The following is a 17510-nucleotide window of genomic DNA, read 5'->3' as shown; positions in this document are numbered from 1 at the left end:
ACAGGTACTACAACCTGGCCTGGTCTGAGTTGCTCCTAGCCTTAGTTCTTACACTCACCTGCAGAGACTGCGACCGACAGAGGAGTATCCCAAGCTCCTCCATCAGGCCACCTCCCAGTCAAGGATCTCACACAAACTGCTAAGGGCTTGGTCCAGCCTGACTTGGCCCACCTCATGTTCTGGCATTCACCAGCAGTTACAGTAGCCTTGCCCAACTGCCCTACATCCATTTCAGCTCTTATCAGTGGGTGCTACAGCTCAGCCCCACCTGGCCCACCCCCAGACCCATCTCTCACATGGTTCAACAGGTGCCAAGATCTAGGCAAGCCTGTCCTTCACATACTCTGACTCTTGAACACTAGCAGGTGCTAGAGCCTAGCCCAGTCGGGGACACCCATGCTGAAGGATGATGCAGCCATGCTAAACCCAGTTAGTCACCCCCATGCTGGCAGTCCACACTCACCAGTGGAAACTACAGTCCAGCTGGGACAGCCCCTTATCTCCCCTACCAAGCCCACTCCTAGCTACAGATTGCCTATATGCCAGAGGTTTTTCTGACCCAGCCCAGCAGAGCCTATTCCCTGTCTTGGCCTTTGCCATCGAATGCTGCAGCCTGTTTAGCTTGGCCTGCCCCGAATTTCAACTCTCACTGGTGGGTGCTGCAACCTAGTTCTTCCCAGCCTGTCCCCATCCTTGGCTTTCATGCAAACTGGTTGGTGTGAGAGCCTAGCCCAGCAAACCCCACAACCCATCCTAGCTCCTGTGCATGTCAGCAAGTTATGGCTGGTCTGGCCCTGCCTGGTCCACTACCCCCTACCCCAGAACCAACCCACACACCTGCAGACAAGTGAATCAGCTCTGTCCAGCCTGGCCAACACCCAGCCCCCATCTCATGTGCTCACCAGAAGGAGATACAGCCCATCAGGAGAGTGCCCCAAGTTTCCCCACAAGGCCCACTCCCAGATCCAGATTTCACATGTGCCAATGGGTGCTAGGCCCTTACCTGGCATAGCCCACCACCAGTCTCACCATTTGTGTGTGCCGGTAGATGTTGAGGCCTGGCACACCCCATACCCAATTCTTAGGTGCACTTGCAGATATTGTAGCCTGGACCAGCCCAGCCTGAACCCAACACCAGTTTCCATGAGTGTTGGTGAGTTCCATGATCATGCCTCATTTGGCCCATCACCGTCCCCAGCTCTTGTGCAAATCAGCAGGTACTGCAATCCTGAAAGGTTAAGTGCACATAACCCCCACATAATCTGCCCCCAAACCTGGTTCTCTTGTGTGCCCAGCATAGCATGATCTATCCCCTGTTCCAACACTCACTGGCAGATACTATGGTCTAGCCTTGCCATGCCAGCCCACCAGTCCTAGCTTTCATGTATACCAGTGGGTAGTGGTTGATTCCAACTAGCCTAGCTTAGGTCACCCACATGGGCAGGTGCACTGGTCTGTCCCAACAAGATCCTCTAGTTTCCCTCCTCCAAACCACCCCAGTCTCAGCCCCTTAATCTACCTGCAAGTACAGTACCTGGTTGGTAGACGTCTCCCAGAAGTTATTCCTTACCTGTACTGCTCTCCCTCAGTGGTACTTCCTCCCACACATCCCAAATCTGCTTCCCTGAGCAATCCACAACCCCCTTGCTCATGAGCATGCAGGTCCCCAAGCCCAGTCTTCCAACACACACCAACATGGGTCCCATGTACAAAACAGAGGTCCCCAGACCTGTGTGTCGGCATGCCAGTGTCTGCCCCAACATATATCTTTAAAAAAATAAGCAACTATGTTGACACACAAGTATAATTAAAACACAAATTTGGCATTAACAAGTCCCAGAATGCTCACCAACAATATAGCTGCTTTTCTCCCAGCAGTGGTAACACTTGCCTAGGCACAAGGCAGCCTAGGCATCTGCTTACAGCTGTGGTATTACGCAGTATAAGCACTGCTTAGCATACCCATTTGAGAAACACAGACATATGAGATTTACTATTTGATAGTAAAACAGACCTGAATTCCAATTCCAGCCCCACAACTCATTATAATTACATAATTATTTAATCTCTTTAAACCACTCCTTTCTTCTCATAATAAATGTAAGTAAATAATATCTACCTCAGACTAGCTGAAGAATACCATTACGATAGAGTTCAGCAGAAGGAAAATGTTCAGAGTATGCTAGCAGCAGCTATTATAATTAGTATCTCTAACGTCAATCTGTGAAATCAAGAACGATCTGGATTGTCCTACCTTGGAGGGTAGAAAGAACAAAACAGCTAGTATTTCACCCTACTTAGTCGTTACAATTTTACAGATACTGGAGGAAGACATTGCATCTCTGGGTCAAAGACAAAATATTTTTGTCATGCAAAGCTTTAACAATAGCCTGAGTACAGGCATTTTTTCACATCAGTTGCTCAGACCATTTCTCATAGGGCGGTGGTAAGTCCACAGGGTGCCAGGTGATAACTGCACCTGCAGTAGATATAACACCAGAAAGACATCTTGAGCTCAGGAAACATGAATTATTACAAAGGACATTAAGTGGGCTTGCCCTTAGCTTTTGGAGGGAGAAAGAATGGGGAGGACTACAAAAAAATCATGGAAATGCATATTATGTAAAAACTATACGTAGACTTCAACATTGGGGACTTCAAAATTAACTTGCTACAACATGTCACAACAGAAACTAGATTGAGGTACTAAGAAGGATAAGAAAAAAAATTAGGAAAGCACCCTCTATCAGAGCAAAATTAATTCTACTGAAACCAAAGCAAAAACAAGTATTATACTAACATTAAAATAGTGAAATCACTGGTACTTTTATGGCAACAATTTCCCACAAAATCAGCAGTTTATAAATGGACAGGTTGGGATTCACCCCACCAAGATTTATTCGTTTATTTGAAAGGCAGAGAGAGAGGCAGAGACAGATCTTCTATCTGCTGGTTCACTCCCCAAATGATCAGCACAGTCTGGGCTGGGTAAGGCTCCTGGGAACTCCATCTAGGTCTCCCTTGTATATGAGCCATCTGCTGCCTTCTAGCCCATTCACAGGAAAGTGGATCAGGAGCACATCAGGATTCAAACCAGGCACTCTCTGATGTAGGATGTAGGTATCCCAAGTGTTGGTTTACTGGCTGTGCCACACACTCATGTCTGGACACTCACTTTAGCAAGGGATGAGACAGCACTGAATATGAATCCCACATGGCAGACCATCTACCCCAACTTGCAGGGAAAATGAATCTTGTTTGTGCCCTAACTGAAGAGGACCAATGATTAACAGCAGAAATAGCCATCTTAGACAACTCAACTGGTTCAGCTTACACAACTATGACTGAAGCATTAAAGTGGAGCAGATTTGGCACCCAATGGTGCCAAAACTATAGTGTCCAGATCAGCTGCAGGCAAAAGCACAGCTCTTAACGGAAATCTAAAACAAACAGGTTCGAGATCCTGAAAAAGTTCAAGAATTTCAACAGAAAACGAAACATGGTCATCCTGAAGACAAAGTACAACCAAAGTAATGATTACCAAGAAGTGGAAGTGATCCAGTCCATACAAAAACAGACCACCGAGGATCAAAGGTCATGGATTTTGCTATGCTCAAGCATTTTCCTTGATGATCTAAGAGACCAAAGAGGGAAACACCTCCTCATTAGAACATTTTGAAAGCCAAAACTAAGCAGAAAAATTCCTGAGAAAGCTTCAACAGACAGTCTGTCTCCAACGTAACAATGTTCCTGTTCATTCCTCTCATCCAACCAAAGTAATTTCCTACGAGTTTCAATAAAAAATCATTCAGCATCCATCTTTCAATACTGAAGTGGCTCCTTTTGACTTCTTTGTTTCTTAATCATAAAAATATCTTTAAGGAGCAGCTAGTTTTCTTTAGTTCATAATGTAACAAAGATTGCACTGACATGGAAAAACTACCCAAACCCTCAGCTATATTTAATTTCATAACTTATGAAAGTGTCTTGAACTTGATAGAGCTTATGTTGAAATCTATATTTTTCCTCATTTTTAACCTTTTATTCCATTTGTCATTTACTTTTTCAGTCTCCTAGTATCTTCATCTTCCAGGCTCTAAGCCACTTGCCTTCTGATCTGGAAAAACATATCAAGTTGGTTGGACCCAATAAAACATTCTTGAAAACACAGTCTGGAACAACCAGTGCCTCTCTTCATAAGATAAGAGGAATCTAATAGATACAGAGAAAAAACTGTGTTCCAACAAGATCCATTCCTCACTTGCAGCCATCTTGGCCAGGGAACATGCCACTGCATCATTCTGATTAACCCAAATGACAGATATCTGGATTTTATCTGCTCAATCTGTCTCATACATCATTTAATTAAAATTACTATCATTAGGACTCCAAGTAGAAGGATGAAGTCAATCTTCAGAATTAATTTCAATCACATTCCTATAGACCCATGTCCAAATAAGATAAAGAAATCCCATAAACCATCAGGGTCTACCTGAATACCTGATGAAGCCAGGTGGATACCTGTTACAATTCCTTTTTGTTTTTGTTTTTATTTATTTTTTTTACAAAAAAAACTATTAAAATACAATGCAGTATACATCTCTACTTTCAAATCAAAAATGGACTCCCAATGAAACTGTTAAATATATCTTGATAATAGGATGCTGGACTCTCTGCTATTGTCTGTACCTACAATACCAATACATTTAAACAGCATAATGATAGATATGACTATTTTTAAAGAACTATACCATTGTAATAATATAAGGGAAATCAGTGAGAAGAGAGGGTTGGGGGAGGATGGGTAAGCCCAGAGTCCACAGAACTGTATCATAAAATAATAATTAATTGATTTTAAAAAAAGATTTTATTTAGTTAAAAGAGCCAGAGAGAGAGAGAGAGAAATCAATCTTCTATCCGCTAGTTTACTCCCCAAACGGCTGCAATAGCCAGGACTGCATCAGACCAAGTCAGGAGCTTTCACCAGGTCTCTCACATGGATACAGGGCCCAAAGACTTAGGCCAATCTCTACTGCTTTCCCAGGTGCATTAGCAGGGAGCTGGATCAGAAGTTAGACAGCTGGGACTTAAACCAATGTCGATACAGGATACCAATGCTGCAGACAAAAGCTTAACATGATGTGCTACCACACTGGCCCCCAGCTCCTAAATTTCTACATTCAACTTTCCACTTAGCCCAAGAAAATATTCTAGAAACAATGAGATTGCCTTAACCCATAGGAAAAAAATCTCAGGCAATTTTATCATTTATAAAATTCTAGTGACAGGTGTATGGCACATCAGTTGAATCACACATCCCAAATTCTATATGGGAGTGTCTGTCTGGCTACTAATTTTAACGTGTTATTATTTTCTTATCAATGTGAGAGACAGGACAACAGATAGAATTCTCATCCACTGGTTCCGTCGCTAATGTACCAACAGCTCATGGCAGAGGCCAAACTCAGGTACGAGGGACCTAACTCAAGTCTCCAAACCAGCTACTTGAGCCATGCTGCTTCCCAAGGTCTACATTAGCAGGAAACTTAAGTTAGGAGCTGGAGCCAAGAACCAAAGCCAGGCATTCTGTATGAGACACAGGCATGTGGGTTAAACTACTCATTAACCACTGGGTTAAACTAACTCTTTAACCCATCCTTGTAAAGGAAATTTTCATAAAGTCTACACAAACCCGATTTGCACCCCTCGTCCACCTGGTAGACTCAGCAAGCAGTATGCTCAATCAACTGGTCATTATCCTCATCATCCAGTACCTTATCAATCAATCAAGTGAATTCACATAACTGCAGAATTACTCCTTACTGCCAAATAGAACATTGTAAGCAACAAGCTGGTCACAGGTGGCTGCTAGGGAAAAAAAAGAAACATGCTCAAAAACTGTCATGGTACAATACTGAATTTTCAGAACATGATCACACCACCTTCCGCACCTACCATCCTCAGCACTACCAAGAAACTGGACAAGATGAAACAATCCCAGAGAACAGCTACATTTAGCAAACAAACTATTTTACTAAGGACCAGAAAGAGGTAAAAGATGTCAAATGAGAAATCTGGGGCAATTTTTGAAAAATCTGACATTTATCCATGTACCAGAGGCCTTCAGGTTTCAGGAACTATAAATTGTCTTCGAAATACCCTGAGTATCAGCTCAGTGTTGAATGGTTTTTACAACAGGTCTATCATTGTCAGATTAGAATGGTTCAGAAAGCCAGAAGTAAAAAACCATATGACATGCCCAAAGTCAACTCACTGAACTGGACCAGCAACATCACAAGCAGAAAAAGTGTCAACAGTGACACAACACTGATAACCCTGAGAGAAAGACCAAAAGTCCAATGTATCTGATCTGCCAGGTGTCGCCATGGACCAGACCCAATCCAACTAGTTTCTTTCATCATGTGATAGATCAATTTTGGACAGGAGTCAGAAGTCTGGCATATTATGGTACCCTCTCTATTAAAAACATAGTCTTACTCGGTGCAGTTTTTGATGGTTGATATGCTGTCATAGCTGATACAGGGAATACAGTCAATAATGGTTACATCCACATGAATAATCCAGATGGTGTGATCTGCAGCTACAAATTGTTTTCATAATAAACAGCTTTAAAGAGAGCTTTCTTAAGTTTTCCAAGTGGGAGACCAAATAGGAAGGCAATTAGTAAAAGGCAAGCATCAATAAAAATATAATCAAGATCATCAAGAGGAGTTACTGGCCAGAGCTTTAAGAACTGCTTTCAGTTCTAACCAATGAGCACAGCAATCATGTCCATCATCAATCTGCACAGACGGTATAGAGAGCAAACAGTCCCAAAAGCTGAGCAGACACAGATGAGCATTCAGCTGACTGAACCAGCAACAAACAAGGGGCTAGCTGTAGAATGAAACCCTTGAATTAAGGACCCGTCTCCTCCCCAACCAACTCCAAGTCAATGATTTCGTGTGAAACAGTGAAACAGAGCAGAGCCATAACCTACTATGTAACCCATCTCTTAGACAAAACAAAATTCTAACAATTCCACTTTCTACCCCTAGCAGTTGCAAATGTGTCTCCTTTCACACTCACAGTAGGTACCCAAAAATCTGTCACTGTCATCTAATAGACAGCAGAACCACTTTCCTAGCCTACTGCCCCTAAGTAACACTGGTGCGAATCTGGTTAAAAAAAAAAATAAATCCAACCTTCACCTAAAGAAGAGTTAGCAACAATCACAGTAACACTTAGGCAGCCAATGTTCAGATCCTCCTTCCTGGAATCCACCTCTCCTGCACTCCTCACTAACACAGAATAAAGAACAGCTTAACAATTTAACAAATAAATTTCTGTCAATTCCCATGGACTTCCCCAAATTCTATCAACCAACCTTTCTTTGTTCCAGAAAGTCATGTGTCTGTCAATACGTCATCTTTGTTGCCAAAACTATTGAGAACTGTTGGGGATCTAAAATTCAACTTTTTCGCAACTAGATAACTGCAAAGAACATGGGTATTGGAAAAACACACTGACTCCCCACACTAATCCCAAAAAAATGAACTTTTTATAATTCATAGAAATAACCAATAGCCTGAGTATCAGAATTTTCCTCTGCTGGTTTTCCAATCCCATTTCCACAGGGCAATGCAAAGTAGGTAAGTGGCACAGGCCAATGCAGTAGATACATTACAGAAAGGCAGACCTTTCAGAGCATAAAGTACGCATCCCTACCCTTCTCTTCAAAGGGAGACATTAGCTCTGTCATGGAAGGCAGCTCATTAAACGTACACCATTGAAAAGACAGATAGGAACAAAGGCAGTCAGAAGCTCCGCATACAAGATACACAGCAACTAGTGAAAATTGTACCACTATATCTCAACACAGGATCACAGCACGGATTACATGTTTTTTTTAAAGATTTATTTTTATTATTTTTTTATTGGAAAGGCAGATATACAGAGAGGAGAGACAGAGAGGAAGATCTCCCGTCCAATGATTCACTCCCCAAGTGAGCGCAACAGCCGATACTATGCCGATCCAAAGCCAGGAGCCTCTTCCGGGTCTCCCACGCGGGTGCAGGTTCCCAAAGCTTTGGGCCGTCCTCGACTGCTTTCCCGGGCCACAGGCAGGGAGCTGGAAGGGAAGCGGGGCTGCCAGGATTAGAACTGGCACCCATATGGGATCCTGGGCATGCAAGGCAAGGACCTTAACCACTGCGCCACCGTGCCGGGCCCACGGATTACATGTTAAGAGTTTCATATATTGTCAGTCACATGCAAAGTAAACAAAGATAGTTAATGCTGATATTCATCTTTTATTACACTCAAAATAAGACTGCTCAACTGTGTCACCCTCTCACTTTAATTAAATGCCAAAGGATACACTTAAAATTTACTTCAGAAAACAGGCCCAACTATTAGATTCCATAGAGGGAAAAGATTGTGAGAAGCTGGGAGAGTATGAGAAAAATTTCCTTTCCATTAATACTCCTTCATTACATAGTTCTGTCCCTTAAGATCCTAGGGAACAAAGCTGAACTGCAAAGAAAAAAAGTGACTCAAGCCTGACTCTAAAGCCATTAAGGTGTATATATCTTGGAATCTCTTTCTGCTTTCTTTATCACAACTTGACATCACATTCTTCCTATCTAACTTGTCCCCATAACCACAAATAAGTGTAAAGACAGGTGCAATAACCCCATGTTAATATTGCCAGACTTCAGGGCCCAGCACAATAACCTAGCAGCTAAAGTCCTCACTTTGCATGCACCAGGATCCCACACAGGTGCCAGTTCCTATTCCAACTGCCCCACTTCCCATCCAGCTCCCTGCTTGTGCCCTGGGAAAGTAGTCGAGGACAGCCCAAGGCCTTGGGACCCTGCACCTGCGCGGAAGACCCGGAAAACTCCTGGCTTCAGACTGGCTCAGTTCCAAGCATTGCAGCCACTTGGGCAGTAAATCAGCAGATGGAAGATCTTTCTCATCTGTCTTTCCTCTCTATAAATCTGGCTTTCCAATAAAAAGAAATAAGTCGTAATTTAAAAGAACTATCAGACCTCCATTTGAAATCATTTCAAACTCATTTTAAAGTCAATGACTAGTGACTTAACATAGCAAACAATTTTGAGTTGAAATTAAAATTTGCCTTACAGTTTGAAAGTGAAACCATATTCAGAAAGACTGACACAGCAAATCATTCAAACTTTACAAAGTTTCAGTGCAAAGTCCTCTTATTTGCAATATAACCTTACTGAGCTCTTTCATATAAAATAAATAACTTGCAAGGAAGATGTTTTATGCATTTCTGTAATTGGATTGTTTTAAAGTTGAAGCCATCAATTCAATAGTCAAATTTTTATTCTCTCAACTACAAATTTTATTATTTCAAATCACGTCAACAAACTGCAGACACATAAAACTACACAAAAAGTTACAATTCTACTCTATAGCATAAAAATCCATACTTAAAAAAAAAAAAAAAAGCCAAGTCTTGGGGGAGGAGTGATGGTTCAGTGGCTGAATCCTTGCCTTGCATTCACCAGGATCTCATTTGGATGTCAGTTCATGTCCCGGCAGCTCCACTTCCTTTCCAGCTCCCACTTGTGGCCTATGAAAGCAGTCGAGGACGGCCCAAAACCTTGGGACCCTGCACCCATGTGGGAGACCCAGAAGAAACTCCTGGTTTCTGGCTTAGGATCGGCTCAGTTCCAGCCATTGCGGCCACTTGGGGAGTGAATCAGCAGATGGAAAATCTTCCTCTCTGTCTCTCCGCCTCTCTGTATATCTGACTTTCCAATTAAAAAAAAAAAAAAAATACAGGGCCCGGCACGGTGGCGCAAATGGTTAAGGTCCTCGCCTTGAACGCCCGGGATCCCATATGGGCGCCGGTTCTATCCCGGCAGCCCTGCTTCCCTTCCAGCTCCCTGCCTGTGGCCCGGGAAAGCAGTTGAGGACGGCCCAAAACCTTGGGACCCTGCACCCGCGTGGGAGACCCAGAAGAGGCTCTTCTTGGCTTTGGATCGGCATAGCATCGGCCGTTGCGCTCACTTGGGGAGTAAATCATCGGATGGAAGATCTTCCTCTCTGTCTCTCCTCTCTGTATTTCCGCCTTTCCAATAAAAAAAAATAATAATAAAAATAAATCTTTAAAAAAAATACATAAATCTTTTTTTTTAAATGTCCAGGCCATCATTATCCCATAAGAGCTGATAGTAGGAGGTGGGGGAGATATAAACTGATCATTTGTAATCTAACCTATTACTCAAGAGAAACATGCACAGATAAACAAAAATTAAGTAACTGCATATAGGGGTATGGACATGATAAGCCAAAATTAAGTGACGAGTTCTGAAATATGAACAGAAGTAATGAAAGAGCCCACTAGACCCATCTAACATCCCAAGCATCAAGTATACACAGAAACACTCCATTTACCTAAGTCACAGAAATAAATGGAACACTACTTAAGACCACAAAATTAAACACTCTCAGGAGTGGATGGAACTTCAAAAGCCACTTAGGTAAGTGTAGAGTGGCTCAGCAGATTGGCATAACCTGGAAATCTGGTAAAAGCACAAATTTGCAGAACCCACTCTGGATCCACTGATTCAGAAACTCTGGGGCAACCTACAGTTTAACAAGGCCTACAAGTGATTCTGACACAAGCTAAAATTTGACAGCTATTTATTTGGATGAAAGTTTTTCAGCACTAGCAACTTTTTGGCCAGATAATACTTCCTCACAGGGCATATCCTAGCACTATGCGATGTTTAACATCATCCCTGGTCTCCACCATAAATTCCAGTAACAGCCTCGGCTGTAACAATCAAAAATGTCCTAATGTCCCCTGAGGGAACTGTCCTCAGCTGAAAATCATTGATCCAAACCAGAGACCAGCAAACTTTTCTCGAAGGGGCAAGGTAAATATTTCAGACTTTAAAAGGCATATAGTTAACTATCAAACTCCACTACTGACAGAAAAAGCGGTCAGAAACAACATGTAAAACAACATGACTGTGTTCCAATAAGGCTTTATTTATAAAAACAGGTGGCACTTTAGCCCCCAGGCTGTTGCTGGCCCCTAATCTGAATTTGAATTATAACTAAATATCCTCAGCTGCAATCAAGTGATTGTCCTGATTCTTGCCTGAGCTCTCCACTCTATAGATTGAAGAACCACAGAGTATACAGAGTATACATGACTTCAGAGACCAAAGCAAGGCGAAGTGAAACACAACAGCTCTAGTCAGTCTCTAGCTATGTGCAATGTTCTAAATGCCCACTCCGGAAGTAGGTAAGAATAACTGTAGGGGCTGGAACAGTGGTTCAACAGGCTAATCGTCAACCTGCAAGTGCCAGTGTCCCATATGGGTGCCAGTTTTAGTCCCAGTTGCTCCACTTCTGATCCAGCTCCCTGCTTGCAGCCTGGGTAAACAGTGAAGGATGGCCCAAGTCTTTGGGCCCTGCACCAGTATGGGAGACCCAGAAGCAGCTCTGGTTCCTGGCTTCAGATCAACTCAGCTCCAGCCACTGTGGCCATTTGAGGGAACCAGAAGATGAAGATCTATCTCTCTCTTCTTCTCTATCTCTTCCTTGCTCTGTAAATCTGCCTTCCCACTAAAAATAAATATATCTTTAAAAGAAATCAGAATCACTAACTTCAAAGTCTAGACAGTGAATATTTTAGGACTACAGGCCATAAAAGCTCTCTCAGCTACCTACCACCTCTGACACGGTAGCAAGAAAGCAGCCAGAGTATAGGTAAGCAAACGGATATTACTGCATTCCAACAATCTTTATTTACAAAAACAGGCAGCTGAACTGCAAGACATACTTGGTAGACCTCTGATCTCCAAGGTTCATAAAACCATCCGACAAACAATAGGCATCAACCACACTCATACAGACTCTGATCATTTCGTGACTACCTGTGAGCTCAGAAACACAACACTAAATGGTAAGTCTGAAGAGACACTCTGCCAGCTTTCCCTTCCTTCCCTCCCTCCTCCTTCCTGAATGTCTACTATATATCAAGCACTGTTAATGTATTTTGCATGTAAGTTTCCTCACTTGGAGTAATTCCTGAATGATATGTCTTGTTTTTCTTCAAAAGTTCAAGGGATCTGACAATTGAGGTAGAAAATGTACATTCCTAGTCATACATGGCTAAAATCTATGCTTTACTCAACCCATTATCTTGAATGAGCCACTTCATTGTGAATTATGGGTTAGAATTTCCAAAAAATGAAAAATGACAAACTTTGTTCTCTTAAACAAATTTGAATGTTAAAATTGTAAAAAATAAAAACGGCCAAAATTTTTTGAACACTTAGATTTTATTTATTTTTATTTGAAAGGCAGATTTTAGAGAGAAAAAGAAACAAAAGAGAGAGATCTTCCATCTACTGGTTCACTCCCAAAATGGCCACAGCTGCCAGAACTGAGCTGATCCTGAAGCCAAGAGCCTCCTCTGAGTCTCCTGCATGGGTATAGGAACCCAAGGCGTTAGGCCATCCTCCACTACTTTGCCAGGCCATAAGCAGAGAACTGGATTGGCAGTGGGGCAGCCAAAACATGAATCAACTCCTATATAGGATACTGCCATTGGCAGGTGGAAAATTGGCCAAATGAACCATTGTGCCAGCCCTGAACATTTCACATGTTAGACAAGTTCTCATCACTTTATACAAGCTACTTCATTTTTCTCTGGGGGAAATTGAGGCATAGGGATCTGAAGTAACTGACCTAGAATCACAACAGTGTGAACGGCAAATTTGAAACTGAACCCCACATCCTTAACCACTGACCAATAAACGTTATTCTACAGGCTAAAGCTTTGCTTTCCCAACATTCTACAATTCACACACATAATCTGTCCCTCTAATAAAGAAGGCAGAGGAGAATGGAAAGAAAGGATCAATAACAAGACCACTGGAAGCCACGATACTCAATCTCCTGCCCAAATTAATCTCTCTAGAATGCAATATAATGCTTCATGGATCTCTGGTTTGTTTCCTAATGCACAGCAACATCCCGAAAGACACATATCCATTAAGATCAATACCACTTCTGCCCACACAGTCTGGCATCCTCTCTTGTGGAAGATACCCCTTTGTGTCCAACTAAAAATGAACTGAAAACTCATACCTTCATTTGGAAGGAGTAAGTACTATAAAGGGGCAGAAACTATGTAAGAGGATTGTCATGAAACAGCCCATGCTTCAAAGAGAAGCTAACACACCAGTAAAACCTTACAAGTTCCATAGTGATAGTCCCATAAGAGAAAATGTACGAAAACAACTTAGGCAGCAGAAATACTAGCTGGATAGACCAAGAGTGAAGAACGAGGCACAGCTGTGTGGTACAAGAAACACAACAACCAAAAGTAAAATCAAAACCAACATAGAGAAGTAAAAAAAAATCTCAATCTATGACCACTAGAACTAGGTCCAAAAGGAAACTTTTTCAACAAAGTAGATGGGTTTTACCTTCGGGAAAGTCTGAAACAAATTATTACTACTGCCAAAAACTGTTCATTTTTTTTTTCTTTCACTTCAGTAGAGCTATGATCTGCCTCTATATTATCAGCAACAGAAAAACATAAATACATAAGATCAACAGGTTAGACTAACTTAACAAGATATATCCCAAATAAAGCCTGTGTTATCAAAGTTTATCTTAGAACAACAATTGTGGTGTAGCAGGTTGTGCTACCTGGGGAACCACCATCCTCTATCAGTGTAGCTGAGAGGAGTCTGCTACACACTTCCCAGACCATCAGCAGGGAGCTGGATTGGAAGTGGAGCAGCCAGCACACAAACCTTCACCCACATGGCATGCCAGCATTACAGGCTGTGGCTTTAACTAACTATGCTACAATGCCAGCCCCCCAGCAAATCTTCTTCTAATGAGTTGAAATTTCCAAAAAGAAACAAAAATCCTTCTCAAATATTTTTTATGTTTAGACACTATATTAACTGAAACCAATTATCCAGCAATGATAAAAATCTACCACTTTTTTTTAAATCTAACCAAATTTTAATATTATGTCCTTTCTACACAAACAGTACTGAGTTGGGCTTTGAAAATGCAACTGATTTTCACAATTATATTAGACAGAACATAATTTTACTATTCACTTTTTGGGCGAGGAAACTGATATGCCCAGTTATAGAAGAAATCAACAACATTTTAGTTTCAATATGTCAAATTTTTAGTTGTAATTTTTAAGCAAATTGCCTGGCATCGTTATTAAGTGGACAAAGGCTTTCTTCTAAAAGTTAATCCTATTTTAAAAATATTAAGAAATAGGAAGAAAAATGCATTTTAAACTTAGAAGAGTAACCTGATAGGGTATCATCATTTATAAGAAGTACAGGTTCTTTTTTCTTTAAAAGCTATTTTATCTATTCTCAAGGAAGAATCACAGAGAGAAACAAAAACAAATCTTTCCTCTGTTGGTTCACTCCCCAAAGACCACACGGCCGGGTCTGAGTCAGGCAGAACCACTAGCCAAGAACTTCACCTGAGTCTTCCACATGAAGAGCAGGAGCCCAAGTACTTCACCATCTCCCACTGTTTTCCCCAGGCACATCAGCAGGGAGCTGCACCAGAAGTGCTGTAGCCAAGACACAAACCAGCATTCTTGTAGGATGCCAGTGTCACATACAGCAGCATCACCCACTGCACCGCAATTCCAGCCCCAGAAGCAGTTTCTTAAACACACGAAAGGTTAATGTGCGTAACATGTATATAGTTTTACAAACAATCCATCAATGTTTTCTTACCTATTTGACAATATAAAATTAACACTCAACTTTGGCAAACTGTTCACTGAGGATGCCATTCGCTTTTTCCCAAACATGAATAACTGTAAGCAGTATTGCTATTGTTCCAAAGGGAAAAGCCTATCAAGAGTTGTTATGATCAAAATACTCATGCTGGGGGAGAGCTCTTGGGTTTAGCTGTCATTTCGTCATTTCCGATACATCTCCTATCAGAATACCCGAGTGTGAGTCCTGGCTGTGTTTATAACCCAGCTCCCTTGGGAGGCAACAGGTGACAGCTCAAGTATTTGGGTTCCTGCCATTCGTCTGGGAGACTCTAACCACCTTCCTCATTCCTGGCTGTGTGTGGCCTGGTCCGACTCTGGCTATTGGGGACATTGAGGAAGTGAATCAGCAAATGGAGTTATCTCTTCTTGTTTTCTCTCTCTCTGCCTTTCAAATAAATAAGTAAAAATGATTATAAAAATAATCATCTTTACTTCCAAACAAAATCCCTGTTACTTGTTAGAAAACTACTTTGCCAATATGTACAAGAATCCTACAGATGCTGTCTTGTAGCTAATACAGAATTAACAGTAAATATAATTGTCCCAAATACTAAGAGAGGAAGCAGCTACAAGTTATTAGAATATTATAAATTTGGTGACATCAAAACAAAGTTATAATTACCTTAAATTTTTCACTGAGATAAAATACACTTTTTGTTGTGATCCAAAGCCTTAACCAAAGTCAGAACATACTTTAGAACAAGACAAAATATAGTCCTAATTCAGAATAAATAAAAGATTGAACTGGAAAATGAAAGAAAAAAATTTTAGGAAAACAAAAATCTGAGACCAATCCTAAACCTACAAAACAAAATTTTGTGATTGCTTTAAAGAACTCTGCTGAGTTCAGAAGTTAAGGTATGAACAGTAAACCCTAAAAACAGTCATCAGAACACTAAGCTGTAAAAATAAGGAACTTTTCAAAGATGCTGATAGGATGTGGCAACAAAAATCTTCAATAAAAAAAGACCCACTGAGCTACTGTTGCACCACAGCCCACCCGTGCAACAATGGCATCAAGGAGGTCAGGAGTCCTGACAGGAGCTTCCAAGTTACTGCCGGAATGGTTAAAACTGCCTCACTAAAACATTTCCTCTGCCCAATACCAAAATGCAGAGGTAGTGTTCATGGGGTATTAGTCCTAACTCCAAGTCTTTTATGTAGTTCTTCTTTCAAAAGGCTTTCCTAAAACACTTAGATGCCAAGTATGCAGTAACACAACACCCTTTGCTTACTCTTTAAGTTCTTCCAAGCAAGCAGTTCAAGTGTGTAGGGAGGGGAATCCACAAATATGAACTGACAGTTCATTAAGCTTGCGTACAATCAACAGATACACTTTGGAACACATCATCCACCTGCATTTTCCCTAACTTCTTCTTAGTCTCCCAAGATCCCAATAACACTGGGAGTAGCCAATGTGTACTCTTCTTTGAAAAGGGCCACCATGTCCTGCCTACCCTCATCAGCCCTCAACATTGTTTTTTCACTCTTCTACAATACCCATACCACACCCATAACACCACACGCTCCACACAATATCCCCACCGTCCACTCCATCCGTCACACTGTCCTCACGAAACAAGCCGAAAACACCCCATATTTAATGGCCACATGCTTAATAGCCCCCAAACTCTACATCGTCCCCATACAATACATAAGCCACTCCACAGATCTAGTCATTCAAAAGCCCTAACACCCCGGCACTTGAAAAAAAAAAATCCCATTCAACCTGTAGTCAACACATTTCACACACCACACAGCCTGTGAATTATATACTTCCCTATGGCTCACATACACACACCCGAAGCCACAGGCGTATAAAAGCCTCACCCACACCACCACAGCGTTCCAACAAACGCCGCAAAGAGGCCTCCGTCCTGGCAGGTGGGAGGTGAGACAAGAGAGGGAGATACTTCACCTGAAAATCTGCCAGGATCATCTCCCGGTCCATGTTGGACGCCATGGCGGCCGCCGAGTTCCGCCGCTCCTGGAGCGAGGCGCGCACCTGGGAGGGAGACGGCGCCTCCTGCGGCCGCCGCCGCCGCCGCCTCCGGGCACGGAGGGGCTGGCGGACGAGCCGGCGGGCGGGCCGGCGGGCCGGCGGGCGGGGCAGCGCGGGAGGCGCTAGGGACTCATGCGCTCGGTAACCTTCAGGCGCCCCGGCCGCCCGCCCGCGCCCCGCACGGTCTGCGCCGCAGCCGCCCCGGCTGGGAGCTGGGTATGGAGGCGAGAATGAACTGACTGTCGCCGGCCAGGATGAAGACAGGTTGCGACAGGGGGGCACCCGGCTCCTTTCAACCGCGGCGAGATCGGCGGGGGCGGGGAAACCGAGGATCGAGCGGGCGGGCGGACGCCACGGCCGCCTCCGCCTCCTCCGCTTCCTCCCCGGCCGCCGCCTCCGCCCCTGGTTGGCTAGCACCAGGGCTGTCGCACATTTTGCCTGTCATCGAGGTCGCAAAGCGCCGCTTTGCGGCTGTCACGTGACCGCCCTTCTGTCAAGCGCTGGGGAGCGCGACGAGTGATCGCGGATCGCTGGCGGAACCATCCTAGAACTGCGGGAAGTGGACGTCCCGCAACAGGTTACTCCGGTTTGGATTGAAAGGGAAAAAAAAAAAAAAGGACTCGGAGTACCGCCTCGCACGGCTGAAGCGGGAATCACGTTCTGCAACTCACATGGCTA

At 42.9% G+C, this 17510-nt stretch overlaps 1 protein-coding gene across 1 annotated transcript in view; it reads right to left on the bottom strand.

The window, feature by feature from the left end:
• Positions 1–17240, bottom strand: part of FAF1 (Fas associated factor 1) — a 387496-nt gene extending 370256 nt beyond the window's left edge. The window contains exon 1 of the mRNA XM_040978567.1: positions 16749–17240. Within this exon, the coding sequence (XP_040834501.1) occupies positions 16749–16793 (45 nt within the window). The 5' untranslated portion in view covers positions 16794–17240. The remainder of the gene's footprint in view (positions 1–16748) is intronic.
• Positions 17241–17510: the final 270 nt, after the last annotated feature.

This window comes from Ochotona curzoniae, unplaced genomic scaffold, assembly GCF_017591425.1.
Source record: "Ochotona curzoniae isolate NIBS_2020 unplaced genomic scaffold, NIBS_Ocur_1.0 contig_291, whole genome shotgun sequence".
Lineage (NCBI taxonomy): Eukaryota > Metazoa > Chordata > Mammalia > Lagomorpha > Ochotonidae > Ochotona > Ochotona curzoniae.
This window is presented reverse-complemented; position numbering and strand designations above follow the sequence as displayed.